The 17,144-nt window shown below is 39.8% G+C and overlaps 1 protein-coding gene across 2 annotated transcripts; it reads right to left on the reverse strand.

The window, feature by feature from the left end:
• Positions 1–1,549: 1,549 nt before the first annotated feature.
• Positions 1,550–7,313, reverse strand: LOC131152318 (2-methylpropanoate--CoA ligase CCL4-like). 2 transcript variants are annotated; one of them, XM_058104142.1, is made up of 3 exons: positions 5,068–7,242; positions 3,222–3,470; positions 1,550–2,048 (listed from the first exon to the last, which is right to left on the reverse strand). In XM_058104142.1, exon 1 carries the CDS (start codon positions 6,970–6,972, stop codon positions 5,302–5,304), a length of 1,671 nt encoding a protein of 556 aa, XP_057960125.1. In that variant the 5' UTR covers positions 6,973–7,242; the 3' UTR covers positions 1,550–2,048; positions 3,222–3,470; positions 5,068–5,301. The 2 variants fall into 2 exon arrangements, with proteins under 2 accessions (XP_057960125.1, XP_057960127.1); XM_058104144.1 differs by lacking the exon at positions 1,550–2,048 and having other exon boundaries at positions 3,151–3,470; positions 5,068–7,313.
• Between the last annotated feature and the right edge of the window lie 9,831 nt (positions 7,314–17,144).

Consider the following 17,144-nt stretch of genomic DNA (forward strand, 5'->3'; position numbering starts at 1 on the left):
TTTGTTCGTATATATAATATTTTCCTAACACAATATCCATAAGTATTCAGTAAAATGGATTTAAAAAGTTGTAATCTCCAGAATAAGATGGAAACTTGTGAGTTATTAGAAATTTTATCAACAAGAAGATCACAATCCGTATTGCTAATTCTCTTAGTAACCAAAGGTAGACCCAAATACTTCACTAGAAGCTGGCTCTTTTCAATCTGAATCTCCTCGGATACAGCATTAACGGTATCGGGCAGAATACCAAAACTGAAAAACTCAGACTTAGCCTGATTGCATTTAAGGTCAGTCATTTTGTAAAATTATTCAAGACATTCTTTACAGCTGTAGCAGAATTCAAGTCAACTTTTGCCAACATGAGGAAATCATCAGCAAAACAGAGATTTAGAAGGTTTATCTTCTTGAATTTTGGATGAAAAGATAAAGTACCTTTAGAGGCAGCATAATGAAGAAGTTTAGTAAGAACTTTCATCTTCATAACAAAAAGACAAGGAGAAATTAGATCTCCTTGTCTTAAATCTTTCTTACCTTTGAAAGAGCCCTCAAGAGAACCATTTATCATAGTTGAAAAGGAAGGAGTAGAGATGCATTCATTTATCGAACTCATAATACAGTCCAACAACTGAATCAAGAAACCCCAATTCACTGAATCAAATGCTTTATCAACCTTTTAATCCATTCTAGGAGATCGACCCTTAACATGATAACCAGCCTTTGGGCTAAAAGTAAATAATCTTGGATATTTCTGCCTTTAATAAATGTTGTTTGATTAGCATTGATGAACGACCCAAGACGTTTTTGCAGCCTGTTATCAAAAATTTTTGCGATACGCTGATAGAGTATATTGCAACAAGTAATTGGTCTAAAGTCTTTAGGATGACAAGGAGAGTTCACTTTAGGAATCCATACAAGCATAACACCATTAACCTATTTAAGCAGTTGGGAGTCTTCAAAAAATGATAAAATAACATCAGACACATGGTTACCCACAATATGCCAACATTTTTTGAAAATCCATCATTATAACCATTAGGTCTAGGTGTTATATCATCAACAAATGAGAACATAACAGTTTTGATTTCCATAAGCTCAACTTTACTGCTTAAGTTCCCTTTCTCAATCTCAGACCAACTAAACTTAAATAGATCCTTTAAGAAATCAGACTAACATGGCTGGACCTCCTCATCTTCTCTTCCCAATAAGCTGATATAATAATCAGTCATGATACTGGCAAACTGCTTTGCTAAATTTATAGAATCCCTGTTTCCATCTTCCAGAGTAACAATCTGATTTTTGATTCTTTTATGATTAATCATTTATATAAAAAAAAATATATATATTGTTCCTATCTCCGAGTTTAAGCCAACTCTCCTTCGCCTTTTGATATAAAATCTGCTCTTCAGTTTTCAACGAAGACAAATAATTGCAAAGCTTGCTATTAACAACATCTGTATCACCTCTTTTGTCCAACAGACTTAATTGAGCAGCTTTCAGCTGCAGCACAACCTCTAGTATCCAATCTTGAATATTAGCATAATGCATATTGTTGAACAGCTTCAGATTTTTTTTCAAAATAGATTTTCTACATAGAACAAGCATAGGTGTACCCTTAATGATGATATTCTAGGAATCATAAAACTACACTGAATTTGATATAAAGCAGGATTACATAGTCCCAGCATCTGAATTTTATTCGAAGATATAAAACTGCTTACTTCTTGTTATTTGATAGGGTCATTAAGCCTCTCACATTCCAGCTACCATGAAATCAATTAGAAATTAACATGGAGTTATCATCAGACAAAGTCTGTTTCTTTGGAGGTCTCCCCTTCTTCCTTCCATTTTCTTCCATTTGATTTTCACATTTAGCTTCTGAATCAGAATTTAAAAGAGAGGACTTACTACCGCAGCCAGAGGATTTAACAGAAGCTTTATCAGCACTTTCAGGTTTCAACAGAATCCTAGCTGCATCAGATGAGTTTCTGTCGATCTCCATATCACCTTTAACAGTCAGCCTCTTTTCGATAATACTATCAGCATTCCTAGAAATAGGGAATCATGCTCCTTCCCATTAGTCTCATCCACAAGAGTGTTAAGAAGAGCAAATGCATTACTTTACGTAATCTCAACCTTCTTTTCCTTTCTAAGAGATTCATTCATTTTTGAACATTCATCCCTATCATCATAAGATTTAAACAGTATCCTTATGTGTAGCATTACTTAGCATAATCTCAGTCTTCTTTTCCTTTTCAAGAGATTCATTTATTTCTCAACATTCAGCCCTATCATCACTAGATTGAACAATAGTGTCCTCAGGAGTAGCTTTACTTTTTGCTCTGGTCCTTGAGAATCAATTTTTTTAGAGCATTACAACCTTTAGTTGAGTGACCAAACATCTTACAATTATCACATTTGGCAGGAGTCCATGCAAATTCCAATTTAATGCTTAACAGTTCCCCATTTGGAATTCTTATGTCAATAGATTGAGGAATCTAATCATTCAAATCAATCAAATGTCAATAGACTGAGGAATCTCATGATTCAAATCAATCTCAATGCAAATTCTAGAATAAGATAAAATTTTCATTTGCCTAGTAGCAGAATCAAGGAACAAAGGCTTCCCAACCTTATGAGCAATGTAACCTAGTCCATTAACAATCTAAGATACAGAAGGAAGGTTGAAGAATTTCACCCAGAGAGGAATTTTGTCAGCCTTCAACTTATCTAATTCTGAAGAAGGATACGAAAGTGAAAGAAACAAAGGACAATTGTCAATGAACCAATGTCCATTCTTAATAATCCTCGTTGAATTTGAATAGAAAAAATCTAGAGAAAAGTGAAAATATATTAATCTGCCCTGTTTTCTTCGAGACTCTATTAATAACAGATCTGAGATATGTTAACAAAGGAGGTTTGCCTATGAACTTCTCGATAATAGCGTCATTCCACTTAGAAGAACCAATAGTGAAAACATCCTCAGGTGGATCAACATTAATCCATCCGTTAACATTTTGAGGCCCATGACACTTCAATTCCTCATCAGAAATTTCGTCTTCCTTTTAACAGATTTTTTCCATTTCATTGTATTTGTAGAGATGTCTTTACTCTTTGAATTGGGTGGGGGGGGGGGGGGGGGTGAATTCCTTTGCAGCTAAACTAGTAGAAATTTTGACTTCAAAAACATTCTCCATTAAGCAATACAGAAGAAAACTAACCTTTTCAGAATCAAAAACAAATATTTCAAAAACAACTTCCTGAAGAACCAATACTTCGCACAAACAGCATCACTCTTTACAAAATCCCCAACAAAACAAAGAGATAATGCAAAAACAGAAGAGAAGCTTGATGAATCCAACAATCTTGAAGAACAATCAGGAACGGCGCACTCCACAATCAAGCTTGCTAAATTGCGCCGAAAGAAAACCGCCCAGCTTCGTGCCCCAATTTTTCGCAACAGCATCAAGCTACCAGAACGCCAAAAAAAAACAAAAAACAAAAAGCAAAAAACAAAAAACGAAAAAAAAATTAGGAACGTGCTCCCCATCTTTGATTAATCTTCAAGCATGATCTTTGAAAAAAAATATTTTGCCATGGAGTAGCAACGGTTAGGGGTGAGCATAATTCGGGGAAAACCGAATTAACCGAATTAACCGACCGAAATTGGTCGGTTCGGTTCGGTTAAAAAATTATGTTCGGTCGGTTCGGTTATGCTTTCCAACATTTCGGTGAATCGGGTTTCGGTTCGGTTAATGGAGAATGTTAATTCGGTTAACCGATTAACCGAATTAATAATTAATTAAATTTAAATATAAATTAGTAAATTAAAATCTGGTTATTATTTTTCTGGTATTCTCTCAAACTCTCAGGCTCAGTCTCACACTCAGCCAGAACGCAGAAGACCCTCCCTCACTGGCAATGAGTCACTGCCTCTCTCTCGCTCACCTGAGCTCGCTCATTCGCAGTCCACACCAGACACCACCGGTCCACCAGACTCCATCTTCACGCGATGCCGTCGTATGTGTCCATCGCTGTCGCCGACTCGCCATCGCCGCCATCGTCACCAACACGGCAACACAGACTACCCAGTCATTGCTCTTTGAAATCGGAAGGCCATCACCGAGTCACTGCCTCTCTCCCACTCATCCGAGCTCACTGCTCCGCACCGCCATCGCCATCGTCGTCGCCGTCCATCGTCACCAGCACACAAGCTGACAAGCTCCCTCTCATTCTCATTTCTCTTCTCTCGTGCACATACCAGTTCACTGAGAAGTGAGAACCACCCCCGAGTCCCCTTCCTTCACTTCTCGGGAAGCTTCCCCCCTGCCCTCACTTCTCGGATACACCTTCCCGGCTTCCCCCCTTCCCTCACTTCTCGGTTTAATTCGGTTAACCGAATTACCCGAAAAATAAATTCGGTCGGTTCGATTCGGTTCAGCCAAACGGTTCGGTCGGTTCGGTTAACAGTTTTCTTTAACCGAAAATTTCGGTTAATTCGGTTAATTAACCGAATATGGCCGAACCGACCGTTTGCTCACCCCTAGCAACGGTTACAGAAGTGATCAATACCTAAATAAGCTTGAACTTGAATACTTTTTCGATGTCAAGCTTATTTTCTCATGGCTCTATAGTCAACTCATAAAAAAATTTCATCCCCAATGACAATAAAGCAAAAATGGAGAAAACTTTGTTAAATTTATTTTTTTTTTCTTTTTTTTCTATTAGATAAAAACTTTAGCCACCAACGAATGGATCTCCTGATACAACATAAAACTTACGAATCCACACCGAATCTACGGATAAGCGTCATGCTGCGGCACCAACTTTGTTAAATTTATTCTCCTTTAACCATAGGAACTGATATCATTGCTTACCTCCTTTTTGTTTACCTCTCTTTTTAAAAAGAAGATTGTAAATTTTTAAAAAATAATTCAAAATATAAGATAAAAAGAGAAACAAATAGTTATAAGGAGACAAATTATTGAAGTACTAAATAATTTCACAGTGAAGTTTATGCATTATTTATTTTAAATAGTAATAGATAAACCGAAAACCAAAAGGTACCTTAATCAATCCCAAAAGAAAAGGCTGTTGGAACGTTACACTATATGAATCCTGCTTTTAAGCATAAGGTCGTTGCACTCTGGACATATTTAGCAACTTTAGCTATTTGGAAAATGCCTTCACTGTTTTTCCTATTTATAAACTTCATATGTGCAGTATATGAATGTGTTTTCTCATAATTAACCCAGTGAGTCCACTCGGCGAGGTCAACCCACACGCCTCCTGGTCCAGAGGCTAGAGCCGACTCGCCTTCGCCGGACCTAGTGACTGCGCCATCTCCCTGAGCACAAACTTCTGGATCTTCCCGGTGGAAGTCTTGGGAAGTTCCTCCTTGATCACCACCGTCTTCGGCGCCATATAGTGCGGCAACCTCGCCCTACAGTACTCCATTATCTCCTTCTCCGTCGTCCCCGTCGCCTCCGGCCTCAAGCTCACGAACGCGCACGGCGTCTCCCCCCAGTACTCGTCCGGCCGCGCCACCACCGCTGCCTCATTCACCGCCGGATGCGTGTACAGCAGCGACTCCACCTCCACGCTGCTCAGATTCTCCCCACCGCTAATGATCACATCCTTCGACCTGTCTTTTATTTCCAAATACCCGTCTGGGTGCATCACGGCCACGTCGCCGGTGTAGAACCACCCGTCGTCTCTCATGGATTTCGCCGTCGCCACCGGGTCCTTCAGATACCCCAGCATGATACTCGCGCCCCGCATAACGATCTCCCCCAAAGACGATCCATCTCGCTTCACGCTCTTACGCGACTTGGGATCCACCACGTCCACCTGGGTCATCCCGATCGTCCTCACTCCTTGTCTCGCCTTCAGCCTTGCCCTCTCCGTCGCCGGCAGCCGGTTCCACTGCTCTTTCCACGCGCAGGAGACGACGATTCCCGCTGTCTCGGTTAACCCGTAACCGTGTGAAACGATGAAGCCGAGAGATTCGGTCCGGAGGAGCACGGTGGCCGGCGGTGGAGACCCAGCGGTTAGGACCCGGACAGGGGTCTGGATCGGGTTCGGGTCTGCATTGGAGAGCATGTTGAGCACCACGGGTGCGACGCACATGTGGGTTACGCCGTAGGTGGTTATGGCGCGGCGGATGAATGCGCCGTCGAACCTCCGGATGCAGATGTTGGTGCCGCCGACGGCGGCCATCCCCCACGTGTAGCTCCACCCGTTGCCGTGAAACATGGGAAGGGTCCAGAGAAAAACGGGCTGTGTGGGCATCGACCACTGGATGAGCGAATCGACGGTGATGATGAAAACCCCACGGTGGCAGTGGATCACCCCCTTTGGAGACGACGTCGTTCCGGAGGTGTAGTTGAGCGTGATCGGGTCCCACTCGCTTTTGGGTCGGACCCACTCGAACCCGGGGTCGCCCTTCTCGATCAAACTCTCGTACGTGGCGCAGAAATCAGCGGTGGCATTGATTTCGGATGACACGGCGGCGGTGTCCGTGTCGGATTCGTCCGGGATGAAGACGAGGAGTGGACCGCGCGTGGATGGGGGGAACAGGGAGAGTGCTTGGAGGACGAGGGAGCGAGAGAGGCAGTCGACAAAGACGAGCTTGGAGTCGCAGTGGCGGAGGAGAACGGAGATGGTGCGGGGGTCGAGGCGGGTGTTGATGCAGTTGAGGACGGCGCCGGACATGGGAACGGCGAAGTGGAGTTCGTACATGGCGGGGACGTTGGGGGCGACGACGGAGACGACGTCGCCGGGGGAGATGCCGAGGCAGGTGATGAGGGAGGAGGCGAGCTGGAGGCGTCGGCAGCGGGTCTGGGACCAAGTGTGGGTAGTGGTGTTGTATACGACGGAGGGGCAGTCACCGTAGACGGTGGCGGCTCTGTCCAGGAAAATCAGAGGGGTGAGAGAGGAAGAATTTGCAGGTCGAGGGGTGAGAAGCTGCATTCTTTCTATTTGTGTTTATGTATCTTCAAAAATTCTATCTGGCAAATGGGGATGGAGGACCAGTGAGCAGAGCATATTGGGCAGACAGACTGACAGAGAGTGTATCTGGAAGAGAGTTTTTTCTATTTTTGATTTTTTTATTTAATAAAATATTAAATAAGGATTTGATGGGAACTTTTTTTCATTTTTAACTTTTTTGAAAAAAAAGCTACACAAGACACTTCTCTCCTCCTCCTTTTATTTTTCTTCTTCACGTGCACCAGCCTGCGCCTGCTGCTCTCCCAAGCCTTCCTCCTCTGCTGGCGAGAGAAGGTCCAGCTCCCCCTCTCTTCTCCTCCCGCACTAACTTTTTTTTTTCCCCATTCTTTAATATTTCATGCCAGCTGGAACCCATCCCACACTACTTTTTTTTTCCCCCCTAGCACTTCCATGTCGTCTCGATCCTCTGCACTCGAGTCGCTGGACGCGACCGTGAGGCCACACATCTCCAAGGAGATCATGGAGTCGAGCAAGCCTGCTGATGAATTGGTGAAGTTCAACCCAAGTGAAAGTTTGGATAATCCTGTAACTGGAACCTTTAATTCTATAGCTGTTCATCAGATACTACGCGTCGATACTAGTAGAAACCATCATTGTTGGAGATGGAATGGATAAGCTATAATCAATAAAGTAAAATCCATTTTTTATGTTTCAATACAATGATATGCCATGACCCTCTCTCTCTCTCTCTCTCTCTCTCTCTCTCTCTGAAATTATGTGATTATCAAAGCCACAAGCTTGAACAAAGAAGTTGAGAAGCAGGGCTTGGGGTGTGACTGTGTGAGTAGGCTTGCATTTTCCTATTCAATTGGGTCACCATAGTTGCATGATGGTAAGAGGCTGGCTCCGTCTCTTCCTTCTCATGGTGTAGACCATGCCAAGTTCAGATTATGGTCAACTTCCAGTGGCCCGTAAGCCAAAAATCTTCCAACAGACCTCACAGTTTTTTTACACACTGCAGATATTTTCACCTGTGCTTGAGAGTTTAGAACAACAAAATAAAATACAGTTTAATTTTTTCTATATTTAAAACCTGAAATTCAAACTCTCAAAACACAACCTCACGAAAAAAATGAGAATGGGTTGGAAGAAAGCTAAAAAAACATTTGTTCTCTGAATTCTCATATAACCCTTGAAGAACTGGGGGAAAAAAAAAAGATAATATTTTATAGTAGCCATCTTTTTGGCTTCACCTAAGCTAAAAGTTCTCTTTTTGGAAGCTCATACTGAACTTGATAACTTTTTAATATAAATTTAATTAAATATGTATTTTTAATAAATTTATTTTATATATATTGTTGATAATCTTATAACAATGAAAATATTCCAAAGATCCAAATATTCTACTAAAAAAAGAGACTTTTGAAAATGTAATTTTATAAAAATATCAGAATATTTTTTTTATGTGGCACCCTAACATTAATAGAAAATAAAGAATATTCATAGACAGTTTCTTATTATTTTTAGCAAAATTTCATTCTTGCTTTTCAAGGAGCCCCAAATATTTTATTTTTGATGTTGAATTGTTATTTACTAATTTGAGCAATTGAACATTAATGTCAATGCCTATAGTATAGATTCTGAAATATCATTCCATGAAATTCCGCCCCCAAGGAGAAATTTTCAGACACAGAAAGATGTAGACAAGAAAGAAATTTAAAGAACTCGAACCTTGGTCTGGGAAGGAGCCCATCGCCTGATCTCCCATTCCCGATGAAGCCCCAACCTGGAAATTAGGTAAGCGATCTTGTCGCCGGAACTGTCAAATTACAGAGAGTATATTAGGGAAATATATCCTTTCCATGTATAAAAATATATAGATTCCATTTTTCAATTATCTCATGTATGAATTAATATGTGAGAATCAATAAAAAAAAATTATCTTTTTTCCAAATTTAACATGATATCAGAGCCAACCCGGCCTAATTTTTTTCTAAACCTTCCTTGCAGCCGCCCACCGTTCTGAACGCAAGCAACAGTCCGGCGCTCGGTTTTTTTCTCCAGCAGCTCTCCGTCCGGTGCTCATCATTCCAAGTCGTCCAGCTCCCTCTCTCTTTCCGGCGTCGTTTCACCGTTCTCAGCCCTGTTCGTTGTCTCCGGCTGGTTCCTATCCGACGCTCACAGTCATCCCAAACTCCCTCTCGGCTGGCCGTAGTTCTCCCGTCTCTCTCTGTTTTTCTTTTCAGCGGTCTCTTATCTTCTCCGGTGTGTTATCGTCGCACCTCTCGATTGTTCAGTTTTTTTTTTTTTAGGGTTACCTCGGATTCGCGACGCTGAACGCACAAATCGGTGGTCATCGCCGCCCTCACTCACGAGTTCGCCGCTGCACTCTCTGTCACACCGGCACCGTTCCTTCTCTGTTCTCACGAGTTCACTGTTGCACTCATCCCCTCCTTTATCACGCCTCTGCACTCTCTGTACGCACGAGTTCGCTGCTGCATCTCCGTGTTCCGGCGTCGCTCTTTGCTCTCTGTCGTGCTCCGTGCTTGTAGCAACTTACGGCCAGCACATCTCCAGTTGGTTCTCCGGTGGTCTTCTTGATTTACCGGCAGCACCTGTCTGAGCCTATTCATTTTTTCCGGTTACTCGCATGCAAGCAGTAGGTCTTGATTTTCCGGCGGCGTTTCCCGACGACGTCTCTCTTTCCCTTTGATTGTCATCCTCGTAGTGTTGTGGAACCTCTCATCCAAGGCTATCTCCCTAAGCCTGTCACTAGTGGCCAGACACTTCTGCATCCGCCATCACTCACCGTCATCTCTGGCAGCCTTCGAGCGGAGCTTCGGCGAATTTCCAGCATCTCTGGTGTTTGTTGGTTCATCATCTCTCAGTCTTACGGCTGTTCTCAGTTCCCGGCGTCGTCTTTATCCTATGCAATCAGCTACTCTGGCTGTCTTCTCCGACAATCCCATATCAGTTCAGTTCTCCGGTGTCATCATCTCCGGCATTATCTTAGTCTGGCGAAGTCTCGTCTCCATCATTCCTAAGTTATCCGGCTATTCTTTCCTATCTCCGGCATCATCTCTCTCAGTTCTAGTTTGTCGTCTCGGCTTATTTTTGTTCATAGCTTTTCAGTGATCCACCTCAGTCTTGTTTTCTTCTCTGGCGCCCATCTTCTTCGGCAGTTTTTTGGTTGATCATCTTCAGTTTCGGCTCACCTTAGTGGTCTCAACACTTTGACAGCATCTTCAGCTCCTCTGATTAGACCTGAAGATTATCAAATCAAAGATTTATATTTTTTGGTCGTTGTAAAGATCGAATTTGACCCGATTCGGCGATTTGATTCATATGAACTGATCTGACGTTATGGAAGAATCTGGTTTTTCACTAGCTGCAAATATTGTCACAGGTTCTTCAACCTCTTCTAAGATTGTTATCCCTGATCTCACCAGCAAACAATACTGTCAACTCTTGGATCGTTTATCACCCTTAAACACTAACTCATAATACCGTCAACTCTTGGATTGTTTATCACCCTTGAACACCAACTCTGCCAATTTTGTTGGTAACCTTGCCTCTTGCCATTATGTTTCTCTTTCTAACACTCATGAATGGATTGTTGATCCATGTGCCTTCGATCATATGAATTCCAATTTGTCTTCTCTTGATAATATTCAACTTCTCAATCCGTCATGCCCCATTAAGCTTCCCAATGGTGACATTACCAGCACTATGCGTTTTTCTTCTAATTTCTCTCTTTTTAATATTCCTTATATGCCTTCATTTAATTTAATTAATTATCCATCAGCAAACTTACCACTGATCCCAATTTTGTTGCTATATTTTTTCCTACATTTTGTGTCTTTCAGGACCTATCAATGAGGAGGCTGATTGGACCGTGTGAAGTACGAGATGGACTTTACCACTATAAACCTCCCTCGGCCTCAATTTTCCACTCTCAAAATGTTTCTAACACTACTCTTTGACATCAACGTCTTGGTCACCCTTCTATTTCATGTATTCCGAAAACCTTACATATTTCTTATTCTCATTTTCCTTGTGATGTTTGTGCTAGAGCAAAACACACTCGTTTACCTGTTTCTTTAAACACAAATAAGAGCACATTTTGTTTTAATCGGATTTATTGTGTGATATATGGGGTGATTATTCTACAGCTTCACTTTCTGATGCACATTATTTTTTAACAATCGTGGATAACTACTCCCATGCTACATGGGTCTATCTTATGCGCATGAAATCTGATACTTTCACTTACCTTAAGAATTTTTGCGTCATGGTTAAAAATCAATTCAATTGCACTGTTAAGCACGTGTGCGCTGATAATGGTTGATTATTTCTATTCACTTTACTTTAAACATTTTTCCATGATCAAAACATTTTTCATGAGCGCATAAGTGTAGATACACCTCAATAGAATGGTGTTGTTGAGCGTAAACATCGCCACCTTCTTAATGTGGCTCGGTGTTTATGTTTTCAAGCTAATCTTTCCATCTCTTTTTGGGGTGAATGCATTCTCACATCCACTTATTTAATTAACCGCACTCCTTCACCCAGCCTCAATTATAAGTCCCCTTATGAATTTCTTTTTTAGAAACCACTATCATGCACACACTTGCGCGTGTTTGGGTGCTTGTGCTATGCCCAAATTGCTCATCAACATCGCGCTAAATTTTCTCCCCGTGCTCTTCGATGTGTTTTCGTAGGTTATCCTACTCATCATAAGGCTTATTGTGTTTATGATCTTGAAAACAAAAAAATTTTCACCTCCCATGATGTCACTTTTGAAGAAAATGTTTTTTCTTATCATCTCTCATCTCCAACTCATACATCTTCTCTAGTCTTTCCTCTTCTTATTCCTGATATAAATCCTTCCTAAACTTTCCCTACTCCACCAACAACACCTAACCCTAGCCCCTCATCTCTCCCTCCTTTTCCTTTGGTCCCCTCCTCGACACCCCCACCCTTACCCCCTTCCCTACCACCCCCTCCACTCACCTTTTCACGACCCAAACGAACTGTCACACATCCCTTTTACTTGGCTGATTATATCTGCCCTACTTTACCACAGTCCTCCACGTCTTCACAAGTTTCAAGATGTTCCTCAGGTACGGTTCATTGTCTCTCCTCTTTTTTATCTTATCATCATTTCACTAATCAACATTTGGCCTTTCTTTCTGTCATGTCCCGACATCCCGAACCCACCTCATATTCTCAAGTTGTGCTACACCCACATTGGCGTGATGCCATGGCCTCTGAAATCCAAGCCTTAGAAACCAATAATACATGAGTTCTTCAACACCTTCCACCTAAAAAAAAAAAAAAAAACCAATTCGTTGTAAATGGGTGCTCAAAACAAAACTTCGGGCCAATGGATCCATAGAGCAACACAAAGCTCGCTTGGTGGCCAAGGGCTACACTCAAGTAGAAGGTATGGATTATCATGACACTTTTGCTCCTATTGCTAAACTCGTTATTGTTATATGTGTTCTTGCAGTGGCTGCAGTTCGGAATTGGCATCTTCTTTAATTGGACGTTAACAATTTTCTCCATGGTAACCTCGATGAGGAGGTTTATATGCTCCCTCCATCGGGTTATTGAAAATAGGGGGAGACTCATGTTTGTCATCTTCAGAAATCCTGTTATGACCTTAAGCAAGTCTCTCGCAATTGGTTTTCTAAATTATCTTCTATTTTACTTGCTGAGGGTTTCACCCAATCTCAGGTGGATCATTCTTCTCTTTTCACCCGTTCTCGAGGCCAGTCTTTTACTCTCATACTTATTTATGTTGATGACATTCTCATGGAAAGCAGTGATCTCTCCGATATTAGCACCTTCAAAGTCATGCTTGCTCAAAAATTCAAACTAAAGGATCTTGGAAAATTGAAATATTTACTTAGCCTCGAAGTTGCTCGCTCTCCCACTTGTATATTTCTTAATCAACAAAAATATGCTCTTGACATCCTCACTGATAGCGATCATCTTGGTGCTCGTTCTGCCCACTTTCCCATGAAACAAAATCTCAAGTTCAGTAATACTGATGGTGATCTTCTCTTCGATCCAAGCTCGTTTCGGCGACTCGTTGGACATTTGATATATCCCACCATCACTCGCCCCAACATTGTATTTCCAATTAACATTTTCAGTCAATTTATACACCAACCTAGACAACCACATTATGATGCTGCTATACATGTTCTTCGATACATTAAGACTTCTCTAGGACAGGGCTTATTTTTTCCTTCTGCCAATGATCTTTAAGTCTCAGCCTATTCTGATTCGAATTGGGCTAGTTGTCCCCTCACTCCCTGCTCCACTACTGGTTTTTTCATTCAATTGGGCGCTAGTCCAATTTCCTAGCACACTAAGAAACAAACTATAGTATCTCGCTCCTCCACCGAAGCTAAGTACCAGACACTTGCTTCCACTACCTTTGAACTTACATGACTCAAAACTCTTTTAAATGATCTTGGAGTACTGCATTCCCAGCCTATGCTCTTATATTGTGACAACCAAGTGGCTTTTCACATTACCCAGAATCCTGTTTTCTACGAACGTACCAAACATACAGAAATCGATTGTCATATAGTTCTTAAAAAGTTATGGGCTAGTCTCTTCTTCACTAAGCATATTCCTACCCATGGTCAGCTTGCCGATATCTTCACCAAAGCTTTGGGTCATGACCATTTCCAAGACTTATCACGCAAGTTGGGCATTATGGATCTCCATGCTCCAACTTGATGGGGAGTATTAGAGAAATATACCCTTTCCATATAGAAAAACATACATTTTCCATATTTCAATTATTTCATGTATATATATACCCTTGTATCACTTGTAATATGTGAGAATCAATAGAGAAAATTTATCTTTTCTCCAAATTTAACAGAGTACGTTGAAAAATCTCTGCCAATGACCCTTCCGACCCACCACCCATCGTTGTCGAAGGCATCCACCTTATCCAAAACGTTGAAACCCGTCACTGGAATCTGGGGCAGAAGAGGCCTCACGTCGGCAGTGTCAACCACCTCCCTCAATGACTGCCCTACTTCCCTGTTCAAAAACAGAGTAAGGTGGTCCACCATCAACTTCTTCTTGCCCACCCTTCTTATAATCTTGGCCACGAAGTACAGTGAAGGGTGGGTGGACACCAGCACATCATCGTTTTGCCAAGACCAAGGTTCAAGATGGAGTTTTTCCCATTTTATTTTTATTTTAAAATAATAAATTAAATAATATCCTATTTGGAAAAATATTTCCCAAAATGACTCTGACGTAAGGGAGATTTAAACAAATCTCATTGGACCAAGCAACAAGATTTAAAGGATCAGAGCAGTTGTGAAGTTGATATGTGGCAAGCAAATTTCGTTGGGCCATCTAACAAGATTTTCCTGAAAATAGCTAAATCCGAGGGCGCAACCATCATCTCCTCTTCGTCTCGTAGGAAAACAGGTCGAAAAATATGGCAAACAGTTCTCTCTCTCTCTTAAAAAAAGCAGAGCCCCCCACCGCCTCCCTCGCTGGTTAATCATCGCGGCTACTCTTACCTCGCCGCCTCCCTTGCCGGCTTACTCACTGCAGCTATTTTCAAGCAAATTTCGCTTGATGGTTCAGCGAGATTTGCTTGTCACATGTCAACGCCTCAACTGTCCTGACCCTTTAAATCTCGCTGGACCAAACAGTGAGATTACGTTAGAGTTATGTTGGGAAATATTTTCTCAAATAGGGTATTATTTAATATATTATTTTAAAATAAAGATAAAACGAGAAAAAACTCGGGAGAGAAGTGTCGCATGCAAAACTCGCTTGTAGCGTTTTTTTTAAAAAGTAGTTTTTCAAAATGGAAAAAAAAATTCCCATCAAATCATTATTTAATATTTTTTTAAAATGAAAAAAACTCATCTAGAAGAGGCGTGGGACCCACCATTCTGAGTTGGAATACGACTTGAAACTTTTTTTTATTTTATTTTTCTTTATATATTAATAATGACAATATGATTGAGAAACGGTTGGCTTTAGGTAGGGAAAAAAAATATTATATTAATATTTAGATATGTTAAAATTCCAAAGTTGTATAGTTGTCACCTATCTTTAAAAAATTAAGTCATTTGCATAGATTTAAAAATTAATGTGATTGTATATTTTTGTTCTATGATTGAGGAAAGAGAAAGAGAAGCAGGTAGAGGTAAAGCATTAAGAAATGGTATGGAATGGCCCAAGAGGACGTCAAGAGTAGAAAGTAGAGACTATGGGCATTGGCCGCCTGTCTCCTTCCTACGCCCAAATTTCTAGCCCCATCTTTGCCCATTGCCGCCACTCTATTCTATTGAAGGGTTTTGTTTGAAAACAATATATATATATATATATATATATATATATATATATTCACTCTCAATTTTAAATATTATTAAAATTATATATATCTATTCTAACGATTAGAAGTTAGGAAAAAAAATGATAATGATGTGTAAGTTAAAATATTGCTAATTGATTTACTGCATATTTTATTTTCTTTTGACTTTTCTTGGTAGTCAAAAAAAAAATTGAATTCCTTTAAATTTTTATTTGTATCTTTTGTAAGTTTAAACATAAACATGATTTATACACTTTAATTTTAAGGATCTTCGAAACTCATAATTTTACATAACAAACATTAAAAGAAAACCATAACTTCTTGATCCGTAGCCTCCAAGCATATATCCTTAGACTGGGTTTCTATTTCACAACCTTACGCTTCCTTACGCTCTTTCTTAATTTGATGGAAATCTTAGCATAAACTTTCTAGGTTGAGATAGGACCAACCCCAAACCTCATTTATATATTAATCACTTCCATCAAGTGATTAATTAATATACATAATTTATCATAATTATAGACTTCTCATATTCCGAAATATCATTATTGTAAATTATGATAACATTATTATATTTAATATTAAAGACCTTTCATATTACCTCAATAAATATGATCATAATTTTATTTTAGACAATTAATGTCTTACATTCTCCTACTTGGTTCACGTGAAATTACTTAACATAGTTGATCATATAAACATAATGCGCGTACATTAGTTATCATTCATATGTAGAAAACTTATAGGAGTCATGGCAGTTCCATATCATCTTTATTAACATAGTCCCTTCCATGTACTACGATACAAGTTCCACTACATATAATGATCTTTAAGTGAAAGACATACATTAGGTCCAACTTTAATGACTTAATTGAGATAATCCTGTTATCATTATTCCATAGCAATTATGTGTACAAAAATGGAAAACAGAAATAATAGAAACATTTTCATTATTGAGTTCAAGTATCAATTAAACAACATATATTAAGATTCCATAATGCTCATCTTTTCAACATGACCAATAAATGTTTTGGGCAGCAATCCTTTCGTCAAAGGATCAGCTATCATACAATCGGTGCTAATATTTTCAATTGACACTTTTATGTTTCTTTATTTTTTTTTCAGCTCCTTGATTGTTCACATAATGAATAGAATGAATTCCTTGATTGTTCAATCGTATTTTATTTGAACTAGCATACTGTGCAACTCATGCACATTCTATTTATCTTTCATGCTATTATAGTTCATTCAAAAAGCTCCATACTCAGTCGATAATCAGTTTAAAATGAACTGAACAAGAAAATTTTCATTCACATCCATTCCCAAAGTCTTAAGTTTTGCTACAATATTTGTCATTTCAATAACATGCTCATGCATAGTACGTGAACCATCAAACTTTATGGTAGTTAACATACACACTAATGTCTCATCAAGAGACTTATCTACTGTTTGGGAACCTTCTCCCACAAACTTTAAAAATTCTTTGGCATTTTCAATTTTAGGAATAGCTGTCTTGATGTTATTTGCAACACTCATTCGCATAAACATCAAACTTAATCTATTTGATCTTTCCCAATTATTATAATAGGTTATTTTTTTCAACATTGCTAGAATCAGTAATAGCAGCAAGCTGATCATTTAAGAGTGTCAAATCAAGATTCAATACACCGAGGTGAAATTGAACTTGTTCACTTCAATCAACAAAATTCAACCCCATTAAACATTAGAATAGATAAAACATGCAAGTGTAACGATCCAGGCACAGATACTACAAGAATTAAATACACTTAATGCTTGGAATAAAACATTTATAAGATTACAAACA

Source organism: Malania oleifera, chromosome 3 (assembly GCF_029873635.1).
Source record: "Malania oleifera isolate guangnan ecotype guangnan chromosome 3, ASM2987363v1, whole genome shotgun sequence".
NCBI lineage: Eukaryota > Viridiplantae > Streptophyta > Magnoliopsida > Santalales > Ximeniaceae > Malania > Malania oleifera.

Coding starts and splice junctions, on each gene's coding strand:
- LOC131152318 (XM_058104142.1), bottom strand. CDS start 6,972: ATGCAGCTTCTCACCCCTCGACCTGCAAATTCTTCCTCTCTCACCCCT.